This window comes from Camarhynchus parvulus, chromosome 19, assembly GCF_901933205.1.
Source record: "Camarhynchus parvulus chromosome 19, STF_HiC, whole genome shotgun sequence".
In the NCBI taxonomy this organism is placed as follows: Eukaryota; Metazoa; Chordata; class Aves; order Passeriformes; family Thraupidae; genus Camarhynchus; species Camarhynchus parvulus.
The window spans coordinates 8,455,327-8,475,759 of NC_044589.1; the positions used below are offsets into that span (position 1 = coordinate 8,455,327).

A 20,433-nucleotide genomic window follows, 5' to 3' on the forward strand; every position below is an offset into this window, starting at 1 on the left:
TTCCTTACCTGCGAGGTTCCAGGAGCAGGGATGGGTTTCCCCCCTCCGCTGACAGCTGCCTTCAGTCACTATGGCCAGCTTGAAATTAAATACTTAACGCTGCTATTGGTAGTGCAAGGATTGAGTCCTCTTTTAGAACATTAATGTGGTTAAAAGCTACTAAATCAGTTTGTGAAACTGAATAATTGCTTGAAACTGATTAGTTACTCCTAAAAGGGCACACTTGGCAGCAGACACCATAAAATCAACTTATCCCTGTTCTTTGCTCTTCAACACCCAGCCTGTTTCTCTTCCCATCAAACCCTAAAGCAGTTCATGGGTGGGTTCAGAAATCAGCCTTTCCCTCCCTAAGAGCACTATTTTAAATTTCTCTCCTTTGACAGACATAATTTTTCACAAAAAAACCCCACAGTAATTTAATAAAAATTCATGTATCTTACCCTCTCAAATTATGCTGAAATATAACAACATAAATATAAATATTAGCAAGTATATAATATATATAGAATGTATAATATAGAAATAATATAGAAATATTAGACATAAGAAAAAAATGTTATGTTTTTCACTGTTAGAGTGGTCAAACAGTGTAACAGAGGTTGTAAATTCTGCATCCTTGGGAATCATCCTTGGGAATTTTCAGGATTCTGCCCTGAGCTGCAGTTTAGGGGCTTGGATTGGGCAGTGCCCAGAAATCCCTTCTGACCCTGCCTGGACTGTAAAATCCCGAGGGAATTCACATCAAAGGGAAATTAATCAGGGCAGGGATCAGGGTCAGGAGTCACTCAAACAAAAGTATAATAAATCTTTATTCAGCAATGCAAGGACAATGAAGAGGCTTGGATTATTTGCCTTTAAAACCCCCTCAGGAATGCAGCAAGAAAGTGGAAGCACCACATGACTCACAACACTCCTTAAAAATGCATCAACCATAATCCTTTAAACAGCCAAGGTAAAGTGCCAACCCCAGTGATCTTGAACTCTCCAATTTCAAGTATTATCAACAGAATATTTATACAGAAACATTAACAATTCCCTACAGTGGAACTCTTCTTCCAGAGCAATTCTTGTTCCTCAATAACCCAGGATGTTTCTGTGGCAGATGAGTTTTCTTTCACACAGCCAATTTAACATTTCTTTGTTTGTCGAGTTCTACAATCCCCAGTTCTTCCAGGATTCGAATTCTTGAGTCAGTGGCTTTCATATTCATCTTTTTCATCTGTGAAAGACTCAGTGCTGCTCTGTGAGACAAAAACAATTCAGTAAAACAGGGATCAAACATCAGGTCTGGCACAAAAAGGCTAAAAAAGCACACACTGGTTAATCAGTGATTTTTGTGAATGCTCAAATTTATTCAGACTACCATCAACTTTTCTATGCCACTTCAAATCCCAGCAGTCATTTGCAAACCTCAGGGTTAAAAAGACAGAATTCCTGAGTTTAAAACTTCCTTTTTTTGTAACATCAGCCTGTAAGAAACCCCCAGCACTCAGCCCAGAGAAGGTCAGGAGGGGATGGTGAGGGGAGGGCAGGGTTTGGGGGACATGGTTTGGTCTCTTATTTACAAGATGCTTAACTAGCTGCTTTTATTTCATTTAAAAAGGCTGAAATTCTTTGCAGTTTATAAAAATCCTTTCATGAATGGCTTTAAGCCTTACCTGTTGTTCTGTACAATGAAATGGTTAAATAACTCCTTGTAAAAACAATTCAAGTCTGCTAACTTGACAGTGCTTCTGATGCTCCTGGGCACACTCATAAATGTTTCCTCAGTCAGTGGGGTGAACTGGGCTTCTAAAAAATTGGAAACAGAAGATATTTGTTAAAAAAAAAAAAATGGAAAATATTTGGTTTTTTTCAGAAATTGCATCAAACATAGAAAGTGCTTGCATTAGTGTTTGATAATACCCCTAGGTGGGACTAAAGGAAGATTTTCCAGCAAGAGAAAGGAGAGAAAAAACAATCACTGGATCTGGAGACTCAGTAAAAAATCATTTAATTTGAGATCTGATGAGGATTGACAGATTTGGTCTGTCAATGACCAGCTGGCTTTGTTTTTTAGGTTTGGTTTTTTTTTTTTACAAACCAAAACCAACTGTGAAAATTCTTTCCTATAAGCAGGGATAAATGAATTTAAAAAGAGCTATTTCTATGGTAAGATTAGTGCACCATTTCTTCCAGAGCTTAAACACAACAAGTTTTCCACTTCCATCCCGTTGAAAGCAAGGAAAAACATCCCAGAAACATGGCAACTATTCCTGGAATGTAACTCAGGGGTCAGGTCCTTCTAGAAAAGTCTAAATTCTTCACAGGAAAGCAGCAGATAGTGGTGCTTGAGTGAAAGCAGTGCAGTTACTGCCTATCACAGCCTCTATGAAATTAAATCAGTGGGAAGTTTATTTTTTCAGCACTTACCTTCAGCTGAGCCAGGGTCTGCAGATCGTGGGGAGGATGGCTAAAAATAAACAATAATGTCAGTATTTGTTAGTGTTTTGCCTAGAAATCTCTTTTTACACTTTCATTTCTGCATGAAATTTACATCAATTACATTTTACCATTGGATAACCAAGGATCTTGCAGCCACTGAGGTCAACAGCAAAATCTTAGGGAATTGAGATTAAAAATTAAGTTTAAAATGGATCCAGAAAGATTAATGTGCAAGTCAGATGAGCCTCTCCGGCTCTCCAGCACAGATGTGGAAGCACTGCACATGATTTAGAATTAGTGATGGACATAAATGGAGAGCACTTCTCAAGGGAGGAGCAGATATTTGCAAACAAAGGGTGAGGGAAGCTGCAGGAGCTGGGCAGGCTCCATGCAAACCAACTGTGGCAATAAAGGGACACAAAGTGAGGTCTCTGTGACAGTGGGAAGTGAGGAGAAGTAGGAAAGTTCAATCAGAGAAACACCCTCTGTTAACCTTCTTTAGTATTTTTCATATGAGACCCAGAGCAGATATTTACAGATAATTATATTGGATAATTACGTATCGAGCTATGGGAGAATATCTGACTTTTTAACAAAGATTCATTTAGATCTAAGTTCTACTGCATTACAGCTAGAATGGATTGTTACTCATATCCCCAAATTTGTTTAATATTTCACAGGAAATTAAATTTCTCCCCACATTGGTTTGAATCAATGACATCCCTCACTCCCACCCAAATGTTTCTTTATCAAGAAGATCAACAAGAGCAACCAAGTGCATTCCCAAGAAACACAGACATATCCCAAATACAAAATAACAGGAACAAAGTCTTCCATCAAAGCTAATTTCTCCTTTGTGGACCATCTAATTGGAACAATTAAAAAAGCTGAATCTGTACAGAATAAAAATGAAAAGGTTTGTTAAGGAACTTAATCCCATTTCTGAAAAATTCCATTCATTTGAGAGGTATGAAATCACAAAATCAGCCCCTCCTGCACTCAGCTGAGCTGCACTTGGGATTAAAGGTTTCTGGAATACTGACATTCCATGCCCCAATTACCTCTTGCACTGAAAATTCCATTTCTTTCCCAGTTTTCAGGTTTAACTGCTGGGCTGCAGTCTGTTCTTCTGCTGACAGAGGTAAGTTCTGGGAAAACAAGAAAAAGCAAACACAGAGAAGTCTGATCCTTCAGTTCCTGAGGTGCTGGTATTTACAGAGGGACTCAATGTTTGTGCAGCCCTTTGCTCATGGAAAACTCACAGTGCACTCCTGATTTCCTTCCACTGAAAGCAAATGTACAAACAAAGTGGTGCTGAGAAATCAACCATAATCTTCCTCTAGCACCAATACCATAAATTAATTAAGCAAGAGAAATTTTTCAATTATAAAAAAAAAAAGGTATTTCATTTAAAGATTTTTATTTCTCCAGAAGTTTGAGCCATCTTTGGTTTAGGAAATATAAAAAGGGCAAGAAAATCTTTACCTAAAGCTTTACATATAACTCAAGAGAAGGGTCTTCCACTTTGAGAAAAATCCAAGTATAAAATTATTCTGGGCAGAATATCCTCAAAACACAGTAAGATATGATCTGTTTTCCTTTCTGTGACATATAACCACTGTCTTTTAAATCATGATACAGCCCATTTTGTCTATTAAAAGTTACCAGGAACTGTTCACAGATTAATAAATCTGTCTAAATCTCCAGGCACTGTCATTGGAACATTGGTCTAAATCACCTCATTTGTAAAGGGTCAAAATTAATGTTTTCACCTCTTCAGTGAGAGAGTGAAGCAGTGTCTGAAGGTCACTTAAGAAAATGTTGTTTGCTGCTGAGTTTTTCACCAATTTAAACATTATCTTAGGAAAAACAGCTTTGGAATAACAGCAATCCCAAGGTGTTTGTTACAATGGTTTAACTTTCTCCCTTTAGACACTGAAAATACATTTATCATTTAAAAGCTTTTCAGCCTTTTAAAACTGATTTCACTTTCTATTTTCCTTAAGGTGTGTCAAAAGCTGTCAGTGTGGCCCTGAGGAGTGCACAGAAGTGCCAATTCCTATGAAATGACCCAAACTGTGTCACTCTATGGACACTCCTCAGCTCCAAATCTGAACAGCACTGATTTTAACTGCTGGGATTTACAAAAACAGCTCCAATCCTGCCAGTGTTCCTTCTGGAAAATTGTCTCCTGATCTTCCACAAGTCTGCACAAACAACAATTTCCAGTGGCACACAAAGGTTACAAAGTTGGTGTTCATTTCCAGCAGCGAAAAGGAAGTGATTAAAATGAAAATTTTAATTTTCATTAAATTAAAAAAAAACCCACCTCCAGCTGGGTTTGCTGCTGCAGTGCCTGAACGATCTCCATGGTTTTCTCCAGGGCAGCACGGATGCTCTCCATGGATTCCTTCTGCTCCAGGGAAATTTCTTCCATCTGGGCACACAGGGATTTGTACCTGGATTTCAGCACTGGGAGCTCCTTCAGGAGAGCAGCTGGATCCTCCTGTGTGAGCAGAAGATTTAAATTCCATAAAATGGTACAACTCATGTGGCCACACATCGCTTAAAAGTGTAGATGTTGGACATTTAACATGAAATAATCCTTTACAGTGAAAATGTACAGGAGAAAAGGGCTTATTTACAAAATCCTTTCTGTGGTGTCATTTATTGTTTTCCTCTCATCTCTCCCCCAAATCTGAATTTAGTCACTGCTTGTTGGCAAGTTTATCTTGGTTGTCAGAGCAAGGCTGAGTTTCAGCTCAGACTGGAATCTGTAACCTGAACTTAGCTGCTAACACCACTGATTTCTCCGAGCAGAACAAGGGAGAATTCCACTATCCCAAGAAACCAAAGGAGTTTGGTTTGAATTCATATAAGGCCACTTATCTTGATATGTGATGCAGTAAATAAATAAATAAATAAATAAATTTAAAAAAAAACCATAACAACCTGGCAAGTAGATGGAAGAACAGCCACATAATAATAGTAATAATAATAATAATAATGATGATGATGATGATGATAATGATAATAATAATAATAATAATAATAATAATAATAATAATAATAATAATAATAATAATCCTGACAAGCAGATTAAAGAATAGCCACATATATTTCAGGTTTAAAGAAAAAAAAATACCCATTTATGACCAACTTCATGCAATAAAATGGAATTTCATCTGGAAATACTACCTCTGCTGCTGTATCATCAGGAAGACTTTTCATTATTTCAAACTCCACTCTGCGCTGAATATAATCCAGATCAGATTCTGCTTTCTGGAACTAAAATATTTAAGGTCAGGCACAGTCTATTAAAACCCAAAAACTGCAGACAAACCCCAAGCTGCGTTTCAGGAAAGCAGGAGGCAGCTGCCTCACTTTGAAAAGCTCAGAGACCATCAAAGTTTTCCAATTTAATTTTTTCAAATATAAAGAGTTCTGCTAGCAAAACTACAACACTCAAGTTATTTACACAGAGGAGATGATGAGTAAATTCAGGATCCAAGAGAATCATCAGAGCTTTTATTAATAATCATATTAGGGATGTGTTCTTTCAGATGGTTTTAATGTTCACAATACACTTTATTATTCCCTAATAAACCAGACTGACTACCAGCTCATAAAATGGATGACATCACTTTTCTTTCCTTGGGATAAATAAGCCACCAGAGAATTGTCTAATTGCCTTGTAAAACAGTCTGCTGATAGCATTACTACTTAATTAATTTTAGTCTGCAATTTTAATATCTGTTAAAGACTTCCACTTTCAAGAAAGGCAGTTTCCCCAGCTCCCAAGCAACTCATTAACTCTTTGACACAATAATTCAATAATAAAAATGATTTCACACTCACAGAAGAGACAATGATGAAAGCAAGTTAAAAATGGTGGTGACTTCCTTAACTTGCTTTTCACTGTTTATTTTGAGATTAACCCCAAAGTGACCATTCTAATTTTGGATTTGTTTTTTTAAAGGATCAAAGCAAGGCTGTATTTGTTATAAAGGAATAAATAGCCACAGCCTGTGGTCAGGCTGGGATTCCAAAATTTATGTTTTGAACATCAGCCTTAAGGAATGGCCATTAATGCCTTTGGGAGTCTGGAAATTCAGCCTGAAGGAACAGGATTTGATATTTTATTTTCTCCAATAAAAGCCTCTTTCTGAGGGGGTGATGGATGATGTTCCACACACCTCCAGCACATTTTCAAATAATAGCTTATGAAAAGGAAAATAAATCCAGTGAAGAGCTGGAGCATCTATAAATCAAGGGGAAAGCTTTCCCCCAGTACTGCCATAACTCACCATCTGCCCAGCAAAGCTCCTTCCCACACCTGCCCCAGAAAGCAGCCAGGACAAAACCCAAAATTAAAATACTTTTTCAGCACACTGTACATTTTTAAAGAACTCACAAGGGATTTCTTCCCTGACTCCTCAATGGTTTCTGTTCTTCTCCACTAAGAAATATTTGTAGGTTTTCCTTTCCACAGCAGGCACCCCAAAAAGAACGTTTTTTTGCTTTTCTCTTTTGCCTTTTTTTTCCCCATTTTTTGCTTTTCTGGAGAAAAGCAAAAAAACAAATCCATTTGATCAGTTTTTGGGAAAGCAGACAACAAAAACTGCTTTCAAAATGACCCATTAAATACTCAATACTGATAATTTGACATTTCCGTAAGGAGCTAACTCACACACTGAGATTCAGGACTTTAAAAACTGGATGTGAAGCTAAATGTGGCCACAATTTTAAGCTTATTAACACAGTTCATAATGACTGTTTTAGTTTTGTAAATATTTATTTCTTACTGCATTTCACCTGCAAAAATCCTCCCTTAACATTCTAGCTCAGAAGCATTTGTAGGATGATTAATTCACAATAAACCACACAGAAAATGCAGGGTTTGATGTGTGAATGTGTAATTTACTCACAGGTTTGGAAGGAAATGTTAGAAAGTGAGTGAGGCCAGTGCAGAGGGCTCTGCTCCCAGATGCTTTGACAATACTATTGCACTGCTCTCTGTATAGCACAGTAGTGCAATAAAGTCAGAGCACTCGTTAGCAGCAACAATTCTGGGCAACAATCATTCACACACTCACCAAAAAAAGGGAAAAAAACCCCACATGAACTCAGCCAGAGGTTTCAGTGGATGGTGAAAAGCTGGATAAGGTTAAAGCTCACCAAGTCCTAACAGGCACGCACACACAAAAACTCACATTATTATTATTTTTATTATTCAGAATCTGCCATTCCGCTGATCATGAGAGGGGGGAAAAACCCAACCACCCAACAACAGATCTGCCAGAAATTCAATTTCCAACTGTTTGGTGCCTTTCTAAACTGGAAATTCCGTTTCCAAGTGTATTTATGGCTTGGATTTGCCTCCCAGCAAGCTAAGATTCCAACCTGCCATCAGACAGATGTTGTTAAACTGCATTACAGGGAATATCTTCCAGACAGCAGAGTTTATTCTTTATCATTTCCAGCGCTGAATCACAGTAAAATGCACTTTAAAACTCCATTAAACACTCCTTGCCCAGCTCTGGGGATGTTCTTCACCAATGGGGAGGGAGAACACCACCACAGGGAGGGTGTTCCAGAAATCTCAGTGATGATGGGGATTTTTAACACATATTGAGAGCTGGAGAACTCTCAGGCTTGGGAGCTGCTGAGATTTTAAAAAACACCAAGAAACCTGAGAATGGAATGGAGAGAGGGGGTTTTTGGGGATGTACACAGAGCTGAGTCACCTGGGCCATGTCTAGGACAGAGATAATGGCATTTGTCATTAAATGGCCAGTGTTCCTCCTTAAAAAAAAAAAAAAAAAATAAACCAGTGGCAGTCTCATTTTACAGCTGTTTTGTGGTCTCAGACAGATTTTGGGCTTGTATATGATTAAAAAGAATAGAGAATAATGCAGATTGTATTGCTGGCCAATGCCCTTTTAACATTGCACTGCTTTTTGTGCATCATCACCAGTAGTACAACATAAAAAGGGCACTGGACAGACACCACTCAGGGCCAGAGGAGGTGCAGGATCCCAAAAAACAGCGACAAAAATGAACTGAACTGCTCTGAATGAAGCATTGCCAGCTCTGTGATCTTTTCCATAATTAATCTAGCACCCTTATGGTGCTCCTGTGACAAATAACCATTGATTACCTGATTGGTTTTATTATTTTCATACCCATTGTTCTCTTCAAGCTCCCAATAATTATTTTATCCCTGCTTCCAAAAGGAAGCTTTCCATGAAATTCATGTCAAAAGCTCCAGGGAAATAAGAAGTGTTATTTTATCACACTTGTGTGGAGAGAGCTGACTTCACAGGAAATCCAGGACGGGGAAACAACAAAGCAGAAGGGAAAGGAGGAGACACAAAGCTGTGAGATGTGAGATTATTCTAAATTCCAGAATAAAAGCCCCTGTTAGCTTAAAGAGGGCAAAAATACCTCTCTGTTCACACGTCCTAAAATGAGAATTACTTCAAAGCACGACTTTCGATAAACCATGACAATAAATAAATTCAATAATTAAACATCTAACCCAAGTATCTTTAAACATATTTCTAAATTAAACCAGGCTTCAGAAAAAAATACAGAATACTAGATATGGGAAGATCAAGCTTAGACTGTGGGCAAAAATGGAAAAAAGACTCTGTAGCAAAACGATGAAGGTTTGAGGGACGGCACGAGGAACTCGGCTGGTTGGACACCGCTTCCCAGAGCCCTCACGTGTGAGGTAAAAAATGAAGCTGTCTGTTGGAAAAGGAGAAAAAAGAGGAAAAAACCTCATTTTTTCCACTTTTCCAAGAGTGGGGTTGGCAGAGAGGCCATCGTTCCCTGAGGGGCAGCCCCGTAGTGCTTCAGGGGCTGCCTCAGAGCAGGGAACGGAGAGAAAAGCGGGAAAAACTCCGCGATTTTGGGGCTCGGCCCCTGAGGGCTGAGGGGCCATCGCCCCGCTCCCCCCGCGCGCCCGCCCAATGGAGCAGCCCAGCCCGCCCCCCCCGCAGCCACAATGGTCCAGCCCAGGTGAGCGCTCCACCCTCACCCCCCTCTGAGAAAAAATGGACTAGTCCGGGAGCTCTGCCCCGCGCCCCCCCTCCCGCCGCGGGGACATGGAGCGGCCCGGCCCGGCCGCGTCCCCCCGCGAGGCGGGCAATGAGCGCGCCTACCCCCCCGCCCCCCTCCCAGGTGCGCGGGAAATGGCCGCGCCCTGCCCCGCGCTGAGGGGTGAATGGAGCGGCGCAAGCCCCGCCCCTCGAGGGGGGGGGGGGCGGAATGGACCGGCCCGGCCGAACCCGCCTGACCCGGACGCGGCCGGCGGGCGCCCCGTCGAGGCGCCGCGGGCCGCGCTCAGGGGCCCGGATGGGGAACGCGGGCGCGGCTGAGGGGCCGCTCTTCCGTCGCGCCGCGCCCGCGCGCCCGCTTCTCCCTCCCTTCCTCCCTCCCTTCCGCGGCGGCCCCGCGCCCTCCGAGGCGTCGCCGCCGCCGGTCCGCGGCGCGGCCGCCTCTCAGCGCGGCCGCCGCCCGCCCTCACCAGGGTCTCGAGCCTGGTAACCGCCGTCTCCATGTTGAATAGTTGACATTCCTCAGGCGGCGGCGGGGAGATCCCCACCCCCCGCGCCGCGGCACGGGAGAGTCGGCGGCGCCCATTGGCCAGCTGTCACTCGCCGCGCGCCTCCCATTGGCTGGCGCCTCGCGGGGCGCGCTCGCCATTGGCCCGCGGAGAATGTAAACCCGCTCCGAGGTACGGCCGAGCCCATTGGCCCGGAGTGGGCTCCGGCCGTGATTGGCCGGGGCGGGGCGCGCGGCGCTGGCGGGAAGCGGCGCGGGCCGGTCCCCTGCGGCCCTGAGGGGGCGGCGCCGCCGCTCCCCCTCTCCGGTTCTCTCCTGGTCGCGCCGGTAGCCCCGGCGGGGCCGCTCCTCGCCGGGTTCACCCCGCCGGCCTTCCCCAGCCGAGCGCTGCCCGCAGCCGATTGGCGGCACCGAGCTCGCTCGTCCAATGGCGGCGCCGCTCGCCTCAGCGCGGCCGGGCCGGGGCGGGGCCGTGCCGGCCCCTCTCCCGTGGAGCGCGGGCGCGCCTCGTCACGGCGGCCAATCAGCGCGCGGCTTACATGCGGCGCGTGGGGGGGCCGGCAGAGAGCGGCGCTGCCATTGGCTGGGCGCGGCGCGGGGAGCGGTTTGAATCGGCGGCGGGCGCGGAGCGCGGCCCGGGGAGCGGGGCGGCCCCGGGACACCCCCACAGGTGTGTGCAGGTGTACGTGTGCGTGTGCGTGTGTGCGTGTGTGCGTGTGTGTGTGTGTATGTGAGAGAGAGAGAGAAATAACTGCTCTCGGTGCGGGGTCCCGGGGGAGCGGGGCTGGGGAGTCACCGATCACCGGTCAGGGACCGGCCCGGGCCGCCCCTGGCATCCTTCCGTGGCTTCTCCGTGTCTATTGTCACCGTTCTCCCCAAGCGTCGTTTTCCCCAAATTCAGTACTTGGCACGTCAGGTTAATGAAAAACTGAATATCCGTTTATTTTTATTGTGCTTACATATTAATAGTTACAACGTTTCTATTTAGTTGATAATATTTCTAATTACTTTCTTGTTTACTTACACTTATTCATAGTATTATTTATAATGTTTTTCATGTGTACTTATTTAACTAATTCATATCTTAATTATACTTATAATAACTATTTATTAAGGCTATCTCTGATACAAATAGAAAAGGGGTGGAATGAGCCCGGGGCTTTCTGTGTGCAAACACATCCCCATGGGTCATATGAAATTAAGGATGTGTTCTCTATCACTGGTCCATGATAATTCCACCAAGGCAGCTGGGAGTAAACTCTGCCTGGAGTTCTGAGGTGCTGCTTGTGCTGTTCCCTTTGGTGGCAGCTCTGGCCCAATGTCTAATTTGATTTATCTCTCTACATCCGTTTGAAATGTGTCTTTTTCCCCAGTAATGGCAAGGTATAAGAAATGCAAACGAAAACGAAGATCCCGAGCGAAATTTCGAGTGGAAAAGAAGAGAAATGCTGCAACTCCCCAGGGCTCAGTTTGTCCCTCTCCACGGTAAGAGGCTCTGCTTGAATTTTGCCTTCTCACCCCATCCCTGGGTTTGCTGTTTGCTCCCAATGGCTCATGGAAAAGAGGCAAAGATTTGTGCCAAGTCCATTGCACTCCATGGTATCTTTTGGTCTGACCTCGGAGATCTTTTCCAACCTTAATGTTTCTATGATTAATAACCAGGAAAAGCAGTTTGAATAAAAAACTATTTCCAATAGGGTTTTCCCCCATCCTTTATTGAAATGCATCTTGGCCTTTCTGTGATCACATTTGCTGTGTTACCTGCTCGTAATTTCCACGTGATTGGTCACAGTTAACTTTATTAAAGGATGAATTGATAAATAAAATTCTGGCCTTGTTGTGTTGCAGGTCACCAGCTCATGTCCCTCTGAACTCATCACCAGTCCCAAAGTGCTCCCACTGGCCTTCAGCCTTGCCCAGTGTAAAAAGTGTGGTCAGACCCTTGACAACAGCAGCCTCATTTCTGTACTGGTGGTGCCAGAGCAGGGTTGCACAGGTAGATCCTTTCTTTGATATTAGATTTTTCTGTTTTAAACAGGAATTAATGCTGTTTACTGAGTGGGAAATATTTTACTTTACCAATTTCTTTTGTTCTGTTAGTACCCCTCGTAAAAATCAGATTGATCTGCAGAAACATCTGAAGAAAATCAACACACAAATACACATAATCTCCTTTCTTTTTATGCTTAGAGCTTTCAGGTGGTTAAAGACACCATATTTCCATCACAAGTCTACTTAAGGGAACTAAATACATTCAGGGAGAAGCTGGAGAAGTTGGAAAGTGAATTTTCCAAGCTACAAGGAGCCCTCCAGGTCAGTCTCAGTCCAGCTGGGGCAGGGTAACGTTTGTGTGTGTGAGGATGAGGAATTGTGCTCAGTGCAGATCCTCTGAGCTCTGAGCAGCTCCTCAGGGGCATTCTGTGCACTCAGAGCTGCAGAACTGCTGCTCCCTCACTGAAGGAGGGTTTATATCTTTACAGCTCAGCCTTAGCCAGCACCTTTGTTCTCTAAAATCCCACCTACTTTTTCTGGTGGATTTAATGTTCTCTTTATTTATTTATTTCTGTCACTTTCAGATGAACAGCGTGGCAGCTCTGCCTTCAGAAAGTTCCCTTTGCCAAAGGTGTCACAAGCCAGTCCTGGGTGCTCCTGTGGGGACACAGATGGATCCTCCACCCTCAGCATCCGTGCCTGTGTCCATCCCTCCTCCTCCTCCTCCTCTTCCTCCTCCTCCTCCTCCACCACCACCGCCACTGCCTCCACCAAAACTGCCTCCAGCTCCTCTCCTCCTCCAACGGGGCACAGCCTCTAAACTGGTAGGGAATCAGAAGGTTCCTCTGTTTTTTATTTCATGCCTGAGTTCCTTTTGGACCTGGATTCCTCAGCACATCACTCTCTGTGAGTGCTCAGTCACTTTCCCTTCCTGATTTCCCCTTTGCTTTCAGGCAGCACCGGTGAAAAAGGATGGGCCCATGCACATCACCCTCAAAGACCTCCTGAATGTTAAACTGAAGAAGACAAACAGCAACCCGAGAATGGACAAGGTAAACTGGAGGGTGAATCAAGGGGAAATCCACCCTGGAAGTGCTGTATTTTCTGCCTTTTTTTTTTTGATAAATTGATTCGCATCCAAACACCCAATGGTCAGTTTCAAGTGACCATTCTAATTCTGCACCTGGGCTTTGGAAGGGAAGAAATAAAGTGACAGACTCCAATCTCACCTCAGGACAGCTCTAATTTTACATTAAGGCCATAGAGCTTTCATGTAGCTTTGTGTGTTATCAGTAAATTTTTGGACTCCTTTTGCCCAGCTGAAACTTTGTTTGCAGAAAAAAACCCCTTGCTTAGGTTTTTTTTGTTGTTGTTTTTTTCCTAAATCTATTTTTATTCAAAAAAAGTATAAAAGCCATAAACCACAAAAATCTTTCAGAATATAAATATGAAATGGATTCCAGGCTAGTGAGACCTTCTGAAGTTTTATTTGAGGTAACTTTTCTTTCCTTGCTGTAGGAACAATCACCAGTGAAGCCACGCAGGGCGTTAATTACAGTCACAGATCTACAGAGTGTTAGTCTGAGACCTAAATCCAAGCCATCCCCTCATGCTACAAAATCTTTAATGTAAGATGCTTTCTTTCTTGATTAGATATTAGATTCTTCTGCTTTAAAAGTGATTAATGTTTTTTACTGAGTGGGAAACATTTCATTGTACCAATTTCTTTTTTTCTCTTAGTACCTCCCCTAAAAATCAGATTGATCTTCGGAAGCATCTGAAGAAAGTTGATATACAAAGGTCTGTTCCTTTCTATTATCTTTAATTGGTTTTTTAATCTAGAAAAAATAGAGAACCAGTCAAACTAATCATAATTGTCCTTTCAGAAGTCCTGGTGGCACTCCTCTAAATAGCAAAGAAAACACTGAATGTGGCTCTGGGCTCACCCCAATCATGACACGGGCACTACGGCGCAAGTTTCAGGCGAGTCACTCTGTCCCTCTTCTTGGACTCATAAAGTGCCTTTAAAATCACAGAATTCCCTACTGATTTAAGGGCTCTGCAGAATGGACATGCCATTCTGGCAGGTTATTTGACAATCCCAAGAGGAAAAATTGCTTTTTTAATGGCCAATGGGGTGCCTCAATGCAGCTTTCAAAGCCATAGTTCCACTTTGCAGAAGAACAAAACGTGAGGGTTAATAGCATCTTTTATTTTAATGATTTATTGTGTTTGTTTTAGCTAAGAATTGCACTGTTTTATCTCAGTGATAATGAGCTCAGATATCCAAGTCCTGACCCTTCCCTTCTTTTGACAGATGGCTCACCCAAAGAGTCCCTCTCCTGCACGGCTGAGCGCTGCAAACAGCTTTGATGAGAAGTAGAAAGGAAAGTAGGTTTATGAAGCAATTTTCCATTTGTGGTCATGAAGACACTTGAATCCCATTTTTATTACACTCAGGCACATGTATTTGTAAGTAAATGTAGTGCACAGGGAAACAGGGCATTATGAAACCCTGTAAAGCAGATTGTGCTATTTATCTCTCTCTAATGTCTCTCAATTTGGTTGCATCTTTATTCATAATGGAAAAAAAATAGGAAGTTGCCTAAGTCTTTTGACACCTGGGTGCTGCTGAAGCAGGGACTATTATATTCCTAGCACTGGTGCTGCTTGTCATACAAATATGTATTTGCTGAAATTCAGTATTTTTATATCTTTTTTTGAACAAAAAGTATCTTGACGGTATTTGTACAGTTTCAAAGAAAAACAACCGTTTAATGCACTAACGTTATTAAAGTGGAAAGCTGCAAGCTTCAACAAACATTTCAAGTCTGTGCCTACAAATGTAAGAGGCCCTTGCACTGTGTATCACTGCTGGCTGATCACGATTAAAACGCTGCACTGCTTAAAGGCGAGGAACTCAAAACTTCGTCCAAGTCATGGGCTGGGCAGAGGTTGTGCCCGTACCGCGGCTCAGCTCACGACACAACCCAGGACCAGGGCAGAGCGAGAGTCCCGGTGGTACAGCCCTGCCCGGCATCCCGGCACGGTGCTCCCGGCCGTGCGGAGCCGACCTTGGGGGGCGATGGGGACCGACGGTGCTCGCCGTGCTGTCACTCCCGGCCGTGCGAAGCCCACCCTCGGGAGCGATGAGGACCCGCGGTGCTCGCTGTGGCGTCACTCCCGGCACGGTGCTCGCCGCGCTGTCACTCCGGGCGCGGTACTCGCTGCGCTGTCAGCCCCGGCGCGGTCCTGCCCCGCAGCGCCCGCCCCCCGTGCCCGTGTCCGCGCCCTCCGGGGCGGGGCCGCTCATGCGCGGGGCCGGGGCCGGGGCTCCGCCGCTTCCGGCCGGGAGCGGGGCCGGGAGCGGGGCCGGGCGATGCCGCTGCCCGGGGCCGGGCCGCACGGGGCCATGGGCACGGCCGTGGGGCCCATGAGCCTGCGGGAGCTGCTGCTGGCGGCCGAGGCGGGCGGCGCGGCGGGCGGCGAGGAGGAGGTGTGCGTGGTGGGCATCTTCGGCAAAACCGCGCTGCAGCTCTGCTCCGAGAAGGAGGCCCTGGTGAGCACCGTGTGCGACCGGCAGGTGTTCCCGCTGTTCCCGGAGGAGGATCCCGAGCTGGCGGATGGCGCCGCGGGGCAGGAGGGGGACCCGGCCACCAAGGACTACAACCAGCTGCAGGCGTACTACAGCCAGGAGAGCCGCGTGCTGTACCTGGTGCTCACCTCCATCTGCGACACGCCGCAGCTGCTGCGCGCCTGCGGGGACCTGGCGGCGGCCGAGAACAGAGAGGCCGGGCCCGGCCACCCCTCCGGAGGCCCGGCCCCGCTGCCCCACGCCGAGGCGCACGAGTTCTGGAAGCACCAGGAGAAGCTGCACTGCCTGAGCCTCCTCTACCTCTTCTCCGTGTGCCACATCCTGCTGCTGGTGCATCCCACCTGCTCCTTCGACATCACCTACGACCGCGTGTTCAGGGCGCTGGACGGGCTGCGGCAGAAGGTGCTGCCCTCCCTGAAGGCTGCCATCAAGGACTGTCCAGTCGGCAAGGAGTGGAAGCTCAACTGCAGGCCATGCCCTCCACGCCTTCTCTTCCTCTTCCAGCTCAACGGGGCTCTGAAGGTGGATCCGCTGCCAAGCAGGGGTCAGGACCCCTGTGGTCACCTGGAAAAGCCACCCCCCAAGAAGCATTCCCCCAAGAGGAGGCTGCAGCACGCTCTGGAGGATCAGATCTACCGCATCTTCCGCAAGAGCCGGGTGCTGACCAACCAGAGCATCAACTGCTTGTTCACCGTGCCCGCCAACCAGGCTTTTGTGTACATCGTGGCTGGTGGGCCCCAGGACGGAGATGATCCCGTGGCCATGCTTCTCGACCAGCTCAGGAGCAACTGCACCATGAGAGAGACGGACTCGCTGCTGGCTCCCACCCTGTCGGGACCCAGGAGGTATCAGATGATGAGGCACGGCCGGCAGCAGCTCTCCTTCCACGCAGAGAGTAGCAGCTCCAGCTCCAGCTCCTCTGGGCAGCTCGTGGACTGCACCCTCAAGGAGTTCTTGTGGCAGCACGTGGAGCTGGTGCTCAGCAAGAAGGGCTTTGAAGACAGCGTGGGGAGGAACCCTCAGCCCTCTCATTTTGAGCTCCCAACCTACCAGAAGTGGGTGGCAGCTGCTCTAAAACTCTATGAAGTGACCATCGAAGGCAAAGACGATGACCCAACCTGTGGCGAGCTGAGCTCAAAAATCATGAGCAGCATCAAAGTTTTGGAGGGCTACTTAGACATAGACACCAAGTTCTCCGAAAACCGTTGCCAGAAGGCTCTGCCCATGGCCCACAGCGCCTACCAGTCCAACCTGCCCCACAATTACACCATGACAGTGCACAAGAACCAGCTGGCCCAGGCCCTGCGTGTGTACAGCCAGCACGCCCGGGGCCCAGCCTTCCACAAATACGCCATGCAGCTCAACGAGGACTGCTACAAGTTCTGGAGCAACGGGCACCAGCTCTGCGAGGAGCGGAGCTTGACGGACCAGCACTGCGTGCACAAGTTCCATCTGCTCCCCAAAGCAGGTAAAGGTGCTCACTTGTGCTTGGGTTTCATGGTTTATCTGTGTTAAAATGTCTTAGGCTTGAAAGCACCGGCTCTGAAATGTTGTGGGAGGTGAAAGTTTGCAGCTTTAAAGCTTGACAAGGTGGTGAGCAGGCAAAGGTTGGACACGATGATCTCAGAGGTCTTTTCCACCCCAAATGATTCTGTGATCATCTCTACAGTGGGATCATAGCAGAGCTGCTGTGCAGGTTTCCTGTATGTTGAGTTTAGGAGCCAGTCCACTGTTAGTAGCAACTCTTACTCTGATTTTCTGATTTTAGTAGTAACTCTGATTCTGTCTTACTAGCTAAAAGCAATTACACTGGAGTCCTTCTAATGAGAGGAGTGTAAGAACAAAATTCTCCAAAAAGCATAAGCATCCCCCTTTGTTTTAAATAACCTGGTTGATCAGGGAGTCAAAACTGACTTCTGCACGTTTATTGCAGGCAGAAGAACTTTGAGCCTTCAGGAAGAGATTGTAAAAACAAATAAGGTTTGATGGTAGAACCTCCACTGGGACTTTGTATTATTAAAAATGGGAAAGGGAGGAGTTGCTTGACAAACATTTTGTATTTGTGTATAGCAGGGAGGGAGCAATGGATGAAGGGAATAAAGAAAGTTTTGAATGGTGAGCAATTTGCCCAAGGTTTGATTGATTTTGCTTTTAGGGGAAAAGCCAGAAGCAGACAGAAATCCTCCAATTCTGTACCACAACAGCCGGGCTCGTTCCACTGGTGCCTGTAACTGTGGAAGGAAACAAGCTCCTCGGGAGGACCCCTTTGATATCAAAGCAGCCAATTATGACTTTTACCAGGTAACTGTTATGTCTCTTGGTGCTTCAAGCAGTGCTTTTGTTCTATCTGCAGAGTCTGTATTCTGAAGTGGCCAGAAGTTTCCTCTTAACCTTACGAACTTTTTGCTTAGGGGAGACATTTCTGGGAGCAGAAATGGGCTGACCAGGATGGGCAGTTCCAGTCTTTACCACACACACAGGAGCACCAGTTAATGCACCTGCTTACACTTTGAATGTGTGATGTGCATGTGAATTTTAAATAATCAGGACTGTGGGCCGTGTTCCCATCGCTGCTTTGGTTCTCACGTGGTGCAAACCTCTTGAATCTCAATTACAGCTGCTGACTGTTGTGGCTCTGAGCTCCCTCATCTCAGGGTGGATACTAAACCACCTTTTCTTTCTCACAGCTGCTGGAAGAGAAGTGCTGTGGCAAACTGGAGCACATCAACTTCCCCATATTTCAGCCAAGCACACCTGACCCAGCACCTGCTCGGGACGAGGCATCGCCCGCCCCTCCGGAAGGCGAGATCGAGAAACTCAAAGAGAAAGAGCCTCAGACTCAGGGAGAGAGCACAGGCCTGAGCTTAGCCCTGAGCCTGGGCCAGTCCACGGGCAGCCTGGGCACCTACCCACCCGATGCCCAGGGTGCAGGGGACAATGCAGAGAGCCACGGGCAGAGCGGGGACTCCAAGGGCGAGAAGAGGCCGAGCCTGGTGGATCGCCAGGCGTCCACTGTCGAGTACCTCCCCGGGATGCTCCATTCCAACTGCCCCAAAGGCCTTCTGCCCAAATTCTCCAGCTGGTCACTGGTCAAGCTGGGGCCTGCTAAGGCTTACAACTTCCACACAGGCTTAGATCAACAGGGTTTTATCCCGGGAACAAACTATTTAATGCCTTGGGACATTGTCATCAGGACGAGAACTGAAGATGAAGGAGATTTAGACACCAATTCCTGGCCTGCTCCCAACAAGGCTGTTCCTGGGAAAAGGAGCGCCGTGGTGATGGGAAGAGGCCGCCGCAGGGACGACATCGCTCGGGCTTTCGTGGGCTTTGAGTATGAAGACGCGCGTGGGAGGAGGTTCATGTGCTCGGGACCTGACAAGGTGATGAAGGTGATGGGAGGGGGGCCGAAGGAGTCCGCCCTGAAAGCCCTCAACTCCGACATGCCCCTGTACATCCTGTCCTCGACGCAGGGACGGGGGCTCAAGCCCCACTACGCCCAGTTCATGAGGCTCTTCGTGGTGGTTCCTGATGCTCCTCTGCAGATCACCCTGACGCCTCAGGTAGGGAGTGCAGCAGGAATTTGGGAGCAGCAGAGGCAGGGCTGGTTGGGAAACATTAATTAACAAGGGAGACAGCAAAAGGGTGTCAAGAAACTCCAACTCAAACCAGCTTCAGCCTAGACAGTTGTTTCCAAAAGTATCTGTCACATAAGCACTTGGGATTTCTTAAACTTCAAATTTATAGTTTGTATAAAGTAAGTTTACAAAAATATTTTACCAAGGATGAGTTATTGGCATTCCCTGCTGTAATTATGGCTTGCATAAAAGAAGAAAAAAAAGCTGACAGTAACTCTTTTAGAATGACTTTGTCATTTTAAATGTCATGGAGAAAAGCGGTGACTCATTGCTCAATTATTATTATTAGTTACAATTTGGATTTAAGAAGTGAAAAAATGTTTGTTTTCCTAGTTGGAGAATTCTTCGACGCTTCTTCCATTTTTCTTTCTATACACATTTGAAAAAAAACTCCATTTGCATTTTATTACTTTTTAAGGTAGTAATGATATTTGATTACCTACTCACGTTTTCTTTTGCCTTTAGGTTCAACCAGGACCACCACCCTGCCCTATATTTTACCCCGAGAAGCAGGAAATCACCCTTCCCTCTGATGGACTCTGGGTGCTGAGGTTTCCCTACGCCTACGTGACAGAACGGGGGCCCTGCTTCCCTCCCAAAGAGAGCCAACAGTTAATGAGCTACAAAGTTCTCCGAGGAATACTGAAAGCAATCACACAATGAGAATGGTTTTGGGTATCTCTGTTTGAGTTTAAGAAGGCTGTCTTCAATCCAGCTCATCCAGTTGTCACTGCAATTGTGTGAAGCCCCCACTGTATTTCACTGGAATGCGGTCAGATTGGAAATAAAGTTGATATCAAAGCAGGAAAAGGGATCTGAGACATGTAAATTTTCCATTTATTAAGTTTTCATATGTAAAAAATAAAAGCTGGTTTTCATAAAGTGCTGATCCTGTATTACTAGATGTTTTGATGACTGTGCTTTTCCCCATCCTGTCTTTTATATTCGTGTTTAGGAATATTAAAAAATTGGCACTGCCTGAAATCAAGAGTTTACTTTGTCATATTGAGGCAATGACGAGCAAAATATTTTTCTGAACAAGCTGTTTGTATGTAAATGATGCTTTTAATGTGATGATAGGAGAAATCATTTTGTCTTTAAAAAAAAAAAGATATTGCAGTTCAATGCATATTAACAGCAAAGCCAGAAGCTGTGCTCACCTGTATCAAGTGACTCTTAAGTGCCAAAAAATCAGCCACAGTAAATCGACTT

The 20,433-nt window shown here is 45.8% G+C and overlaps 3 protein-coding genes across 3 annotated transcripts; 2 read left to right on the forward strand and 1 right to left on the reverse strand.

Moving 5' to 3' along the window:
* Positions 1 to 780: 780 nt before the first annotated feature.
* SKA2 (spindle and kinetochore associated complex subunit 2) lies at positions 781 to 10,176 on the reverse strand. The gene is made up of 7 exons (XM_030962948.1): positions 9,959 to 10,176; positions 5,623 to 5,712; positions 4,754 to 4,930; positions 3,486 to 3,572; positions 2,413 to 2,452; positions 1,659 to 1,791; positions 781 to 1,241 (listed from the first exon to the last, which is right to left on the reverse strand). Exons 1-7 carry the CDS (start codon positions 9,989 to 9,991, stop codon positions 1,115 to 1,117), a joined length of 687 nt encoding a protein of 228 aa, XP_030818808.1. The 5' UTR covers positions 9,992 to 10,176; the 3' UTR covers positions 781 to 1,114.
* A 431-nt stretch (positions 10,177 to 10,607) lies between these two features.
* Positions 10,608 to 14,884, forward strand: PRR11 (proline rich 11). The gene is made up of 10 exons (XM_030962728.1): positions 10,608 to 10,666; positions 11,370 to 11,481; positions 11,845 to 11,992; positions 12,187 to 12,309; positions 12,573 to 12,812; positions 12,942 to 13,040; positions 13,507 to 13,616; positions 13,729 to 13,788; positions 13,875 to 13,971; positions 14,306 to 14,884. Exons 2-10 carry the CDS (start codon positions 11,372 to 11,374, stop codon positions 14,369 to 14,371), a joined length of 1,053 nt encoding a protein of 350 aa, XP_030818588.1. The 5' UTR covers positions 10,608 to 10,666; positions 11,370 to 11,371; the 3' UTR covers positions 14,372 to 14,884.
* Positions 14,885 to 15,368: 484 nt separating this feature from the next.
* Positions 15,369 to 20,099, forward strand: SMG8 (SMG8 nonsense mediated mRNA decay factor). Its single transcript, XM_030962917.1, has 4 exons — positions 15,369 to 17,051; positions 17,739 to 17,884; positions 18,271 to 19,146; positions 19,687 to 20,099. The coding sequence occupies exons 1-4, from the start codon at positions 15,401 to 15,403 to the stop codon at positions 19,882 to 19,884; spliced, it is 2,871 nt and encodes a 956-aa protein (XP_030818777.1). The 5' UTR covers positions 15,369 to 15,400; the 3' UTR covers positions 19,885 to 20,099.
* The last annotated feature ends 334 nt before the right edge of the window (positions 20,100 to 20,433 follow it).

Bases quoted from the DNA above. Each gene is read 5' to 3' on its own strand.
- SMG8 (XM_030962917.1), top strand. From the start codon at position 15,401: ATGGGCACGGCCGTGGGGCCCATGAGCCTGCGGGAGCTGCTGCTGGCG. The intron at 17,052-17,738 runs GTAAAGGTGCTC...TTTTGCTTTTAG, and splicing joins CCATCTGCTCCCCAAAGCAG to GGGAAAAGCCAGAAGCAGAC. The intron at 19,147-19,686 runs GTAGGGAGTGCA...TTTTGCCTTTAG, and splicing joins AGATCACCCTGACGCCTCAG to GTTCAACCAGGACCACCACC.
- PRR11 (XM_030962728.1), top strand. From the start codon at position 11,372: ATGGCAAGGTATAAGAAATGCAAACGAAAACGAAGATCCCGAGCGAAA. The intron at 13,617-13,728 runs GTAAGATGCTTT...TTTTTCTCTTAG, and splicing joins CATGCTACAAAATCTTTAAT to TACCTCCCCTAAAAATCAGA. The intron at 13,972-14,305 runs GCGAGTCACTCT...TTCTTTTGACAG, and splicing joins CACTACGGCGCAAGTTTCAG to ATGGCTCACCCAAAGAGTCC.
- SKA2 (XM_030962948.1), bottom strand. From the start codon at position 9,991: ATGGAGACGGCGGTTACCAGGCTCGAGACCCTG. The intron at 5,713-9,958 runs GTGAGGGCGGGC...TAAATATTTTAG, and splicing joins TTACCAGGCTCGAGACCCTG to TTCCAGAAAGCAGAATCTGA. The intron at 2,453-3,485 runs GTAATTGGGGCA...GTTTATTTTTAG, and splicing joins TGGAATTTTCAGTGCAAGAG to CCATCCTCCCCACGATCTGC.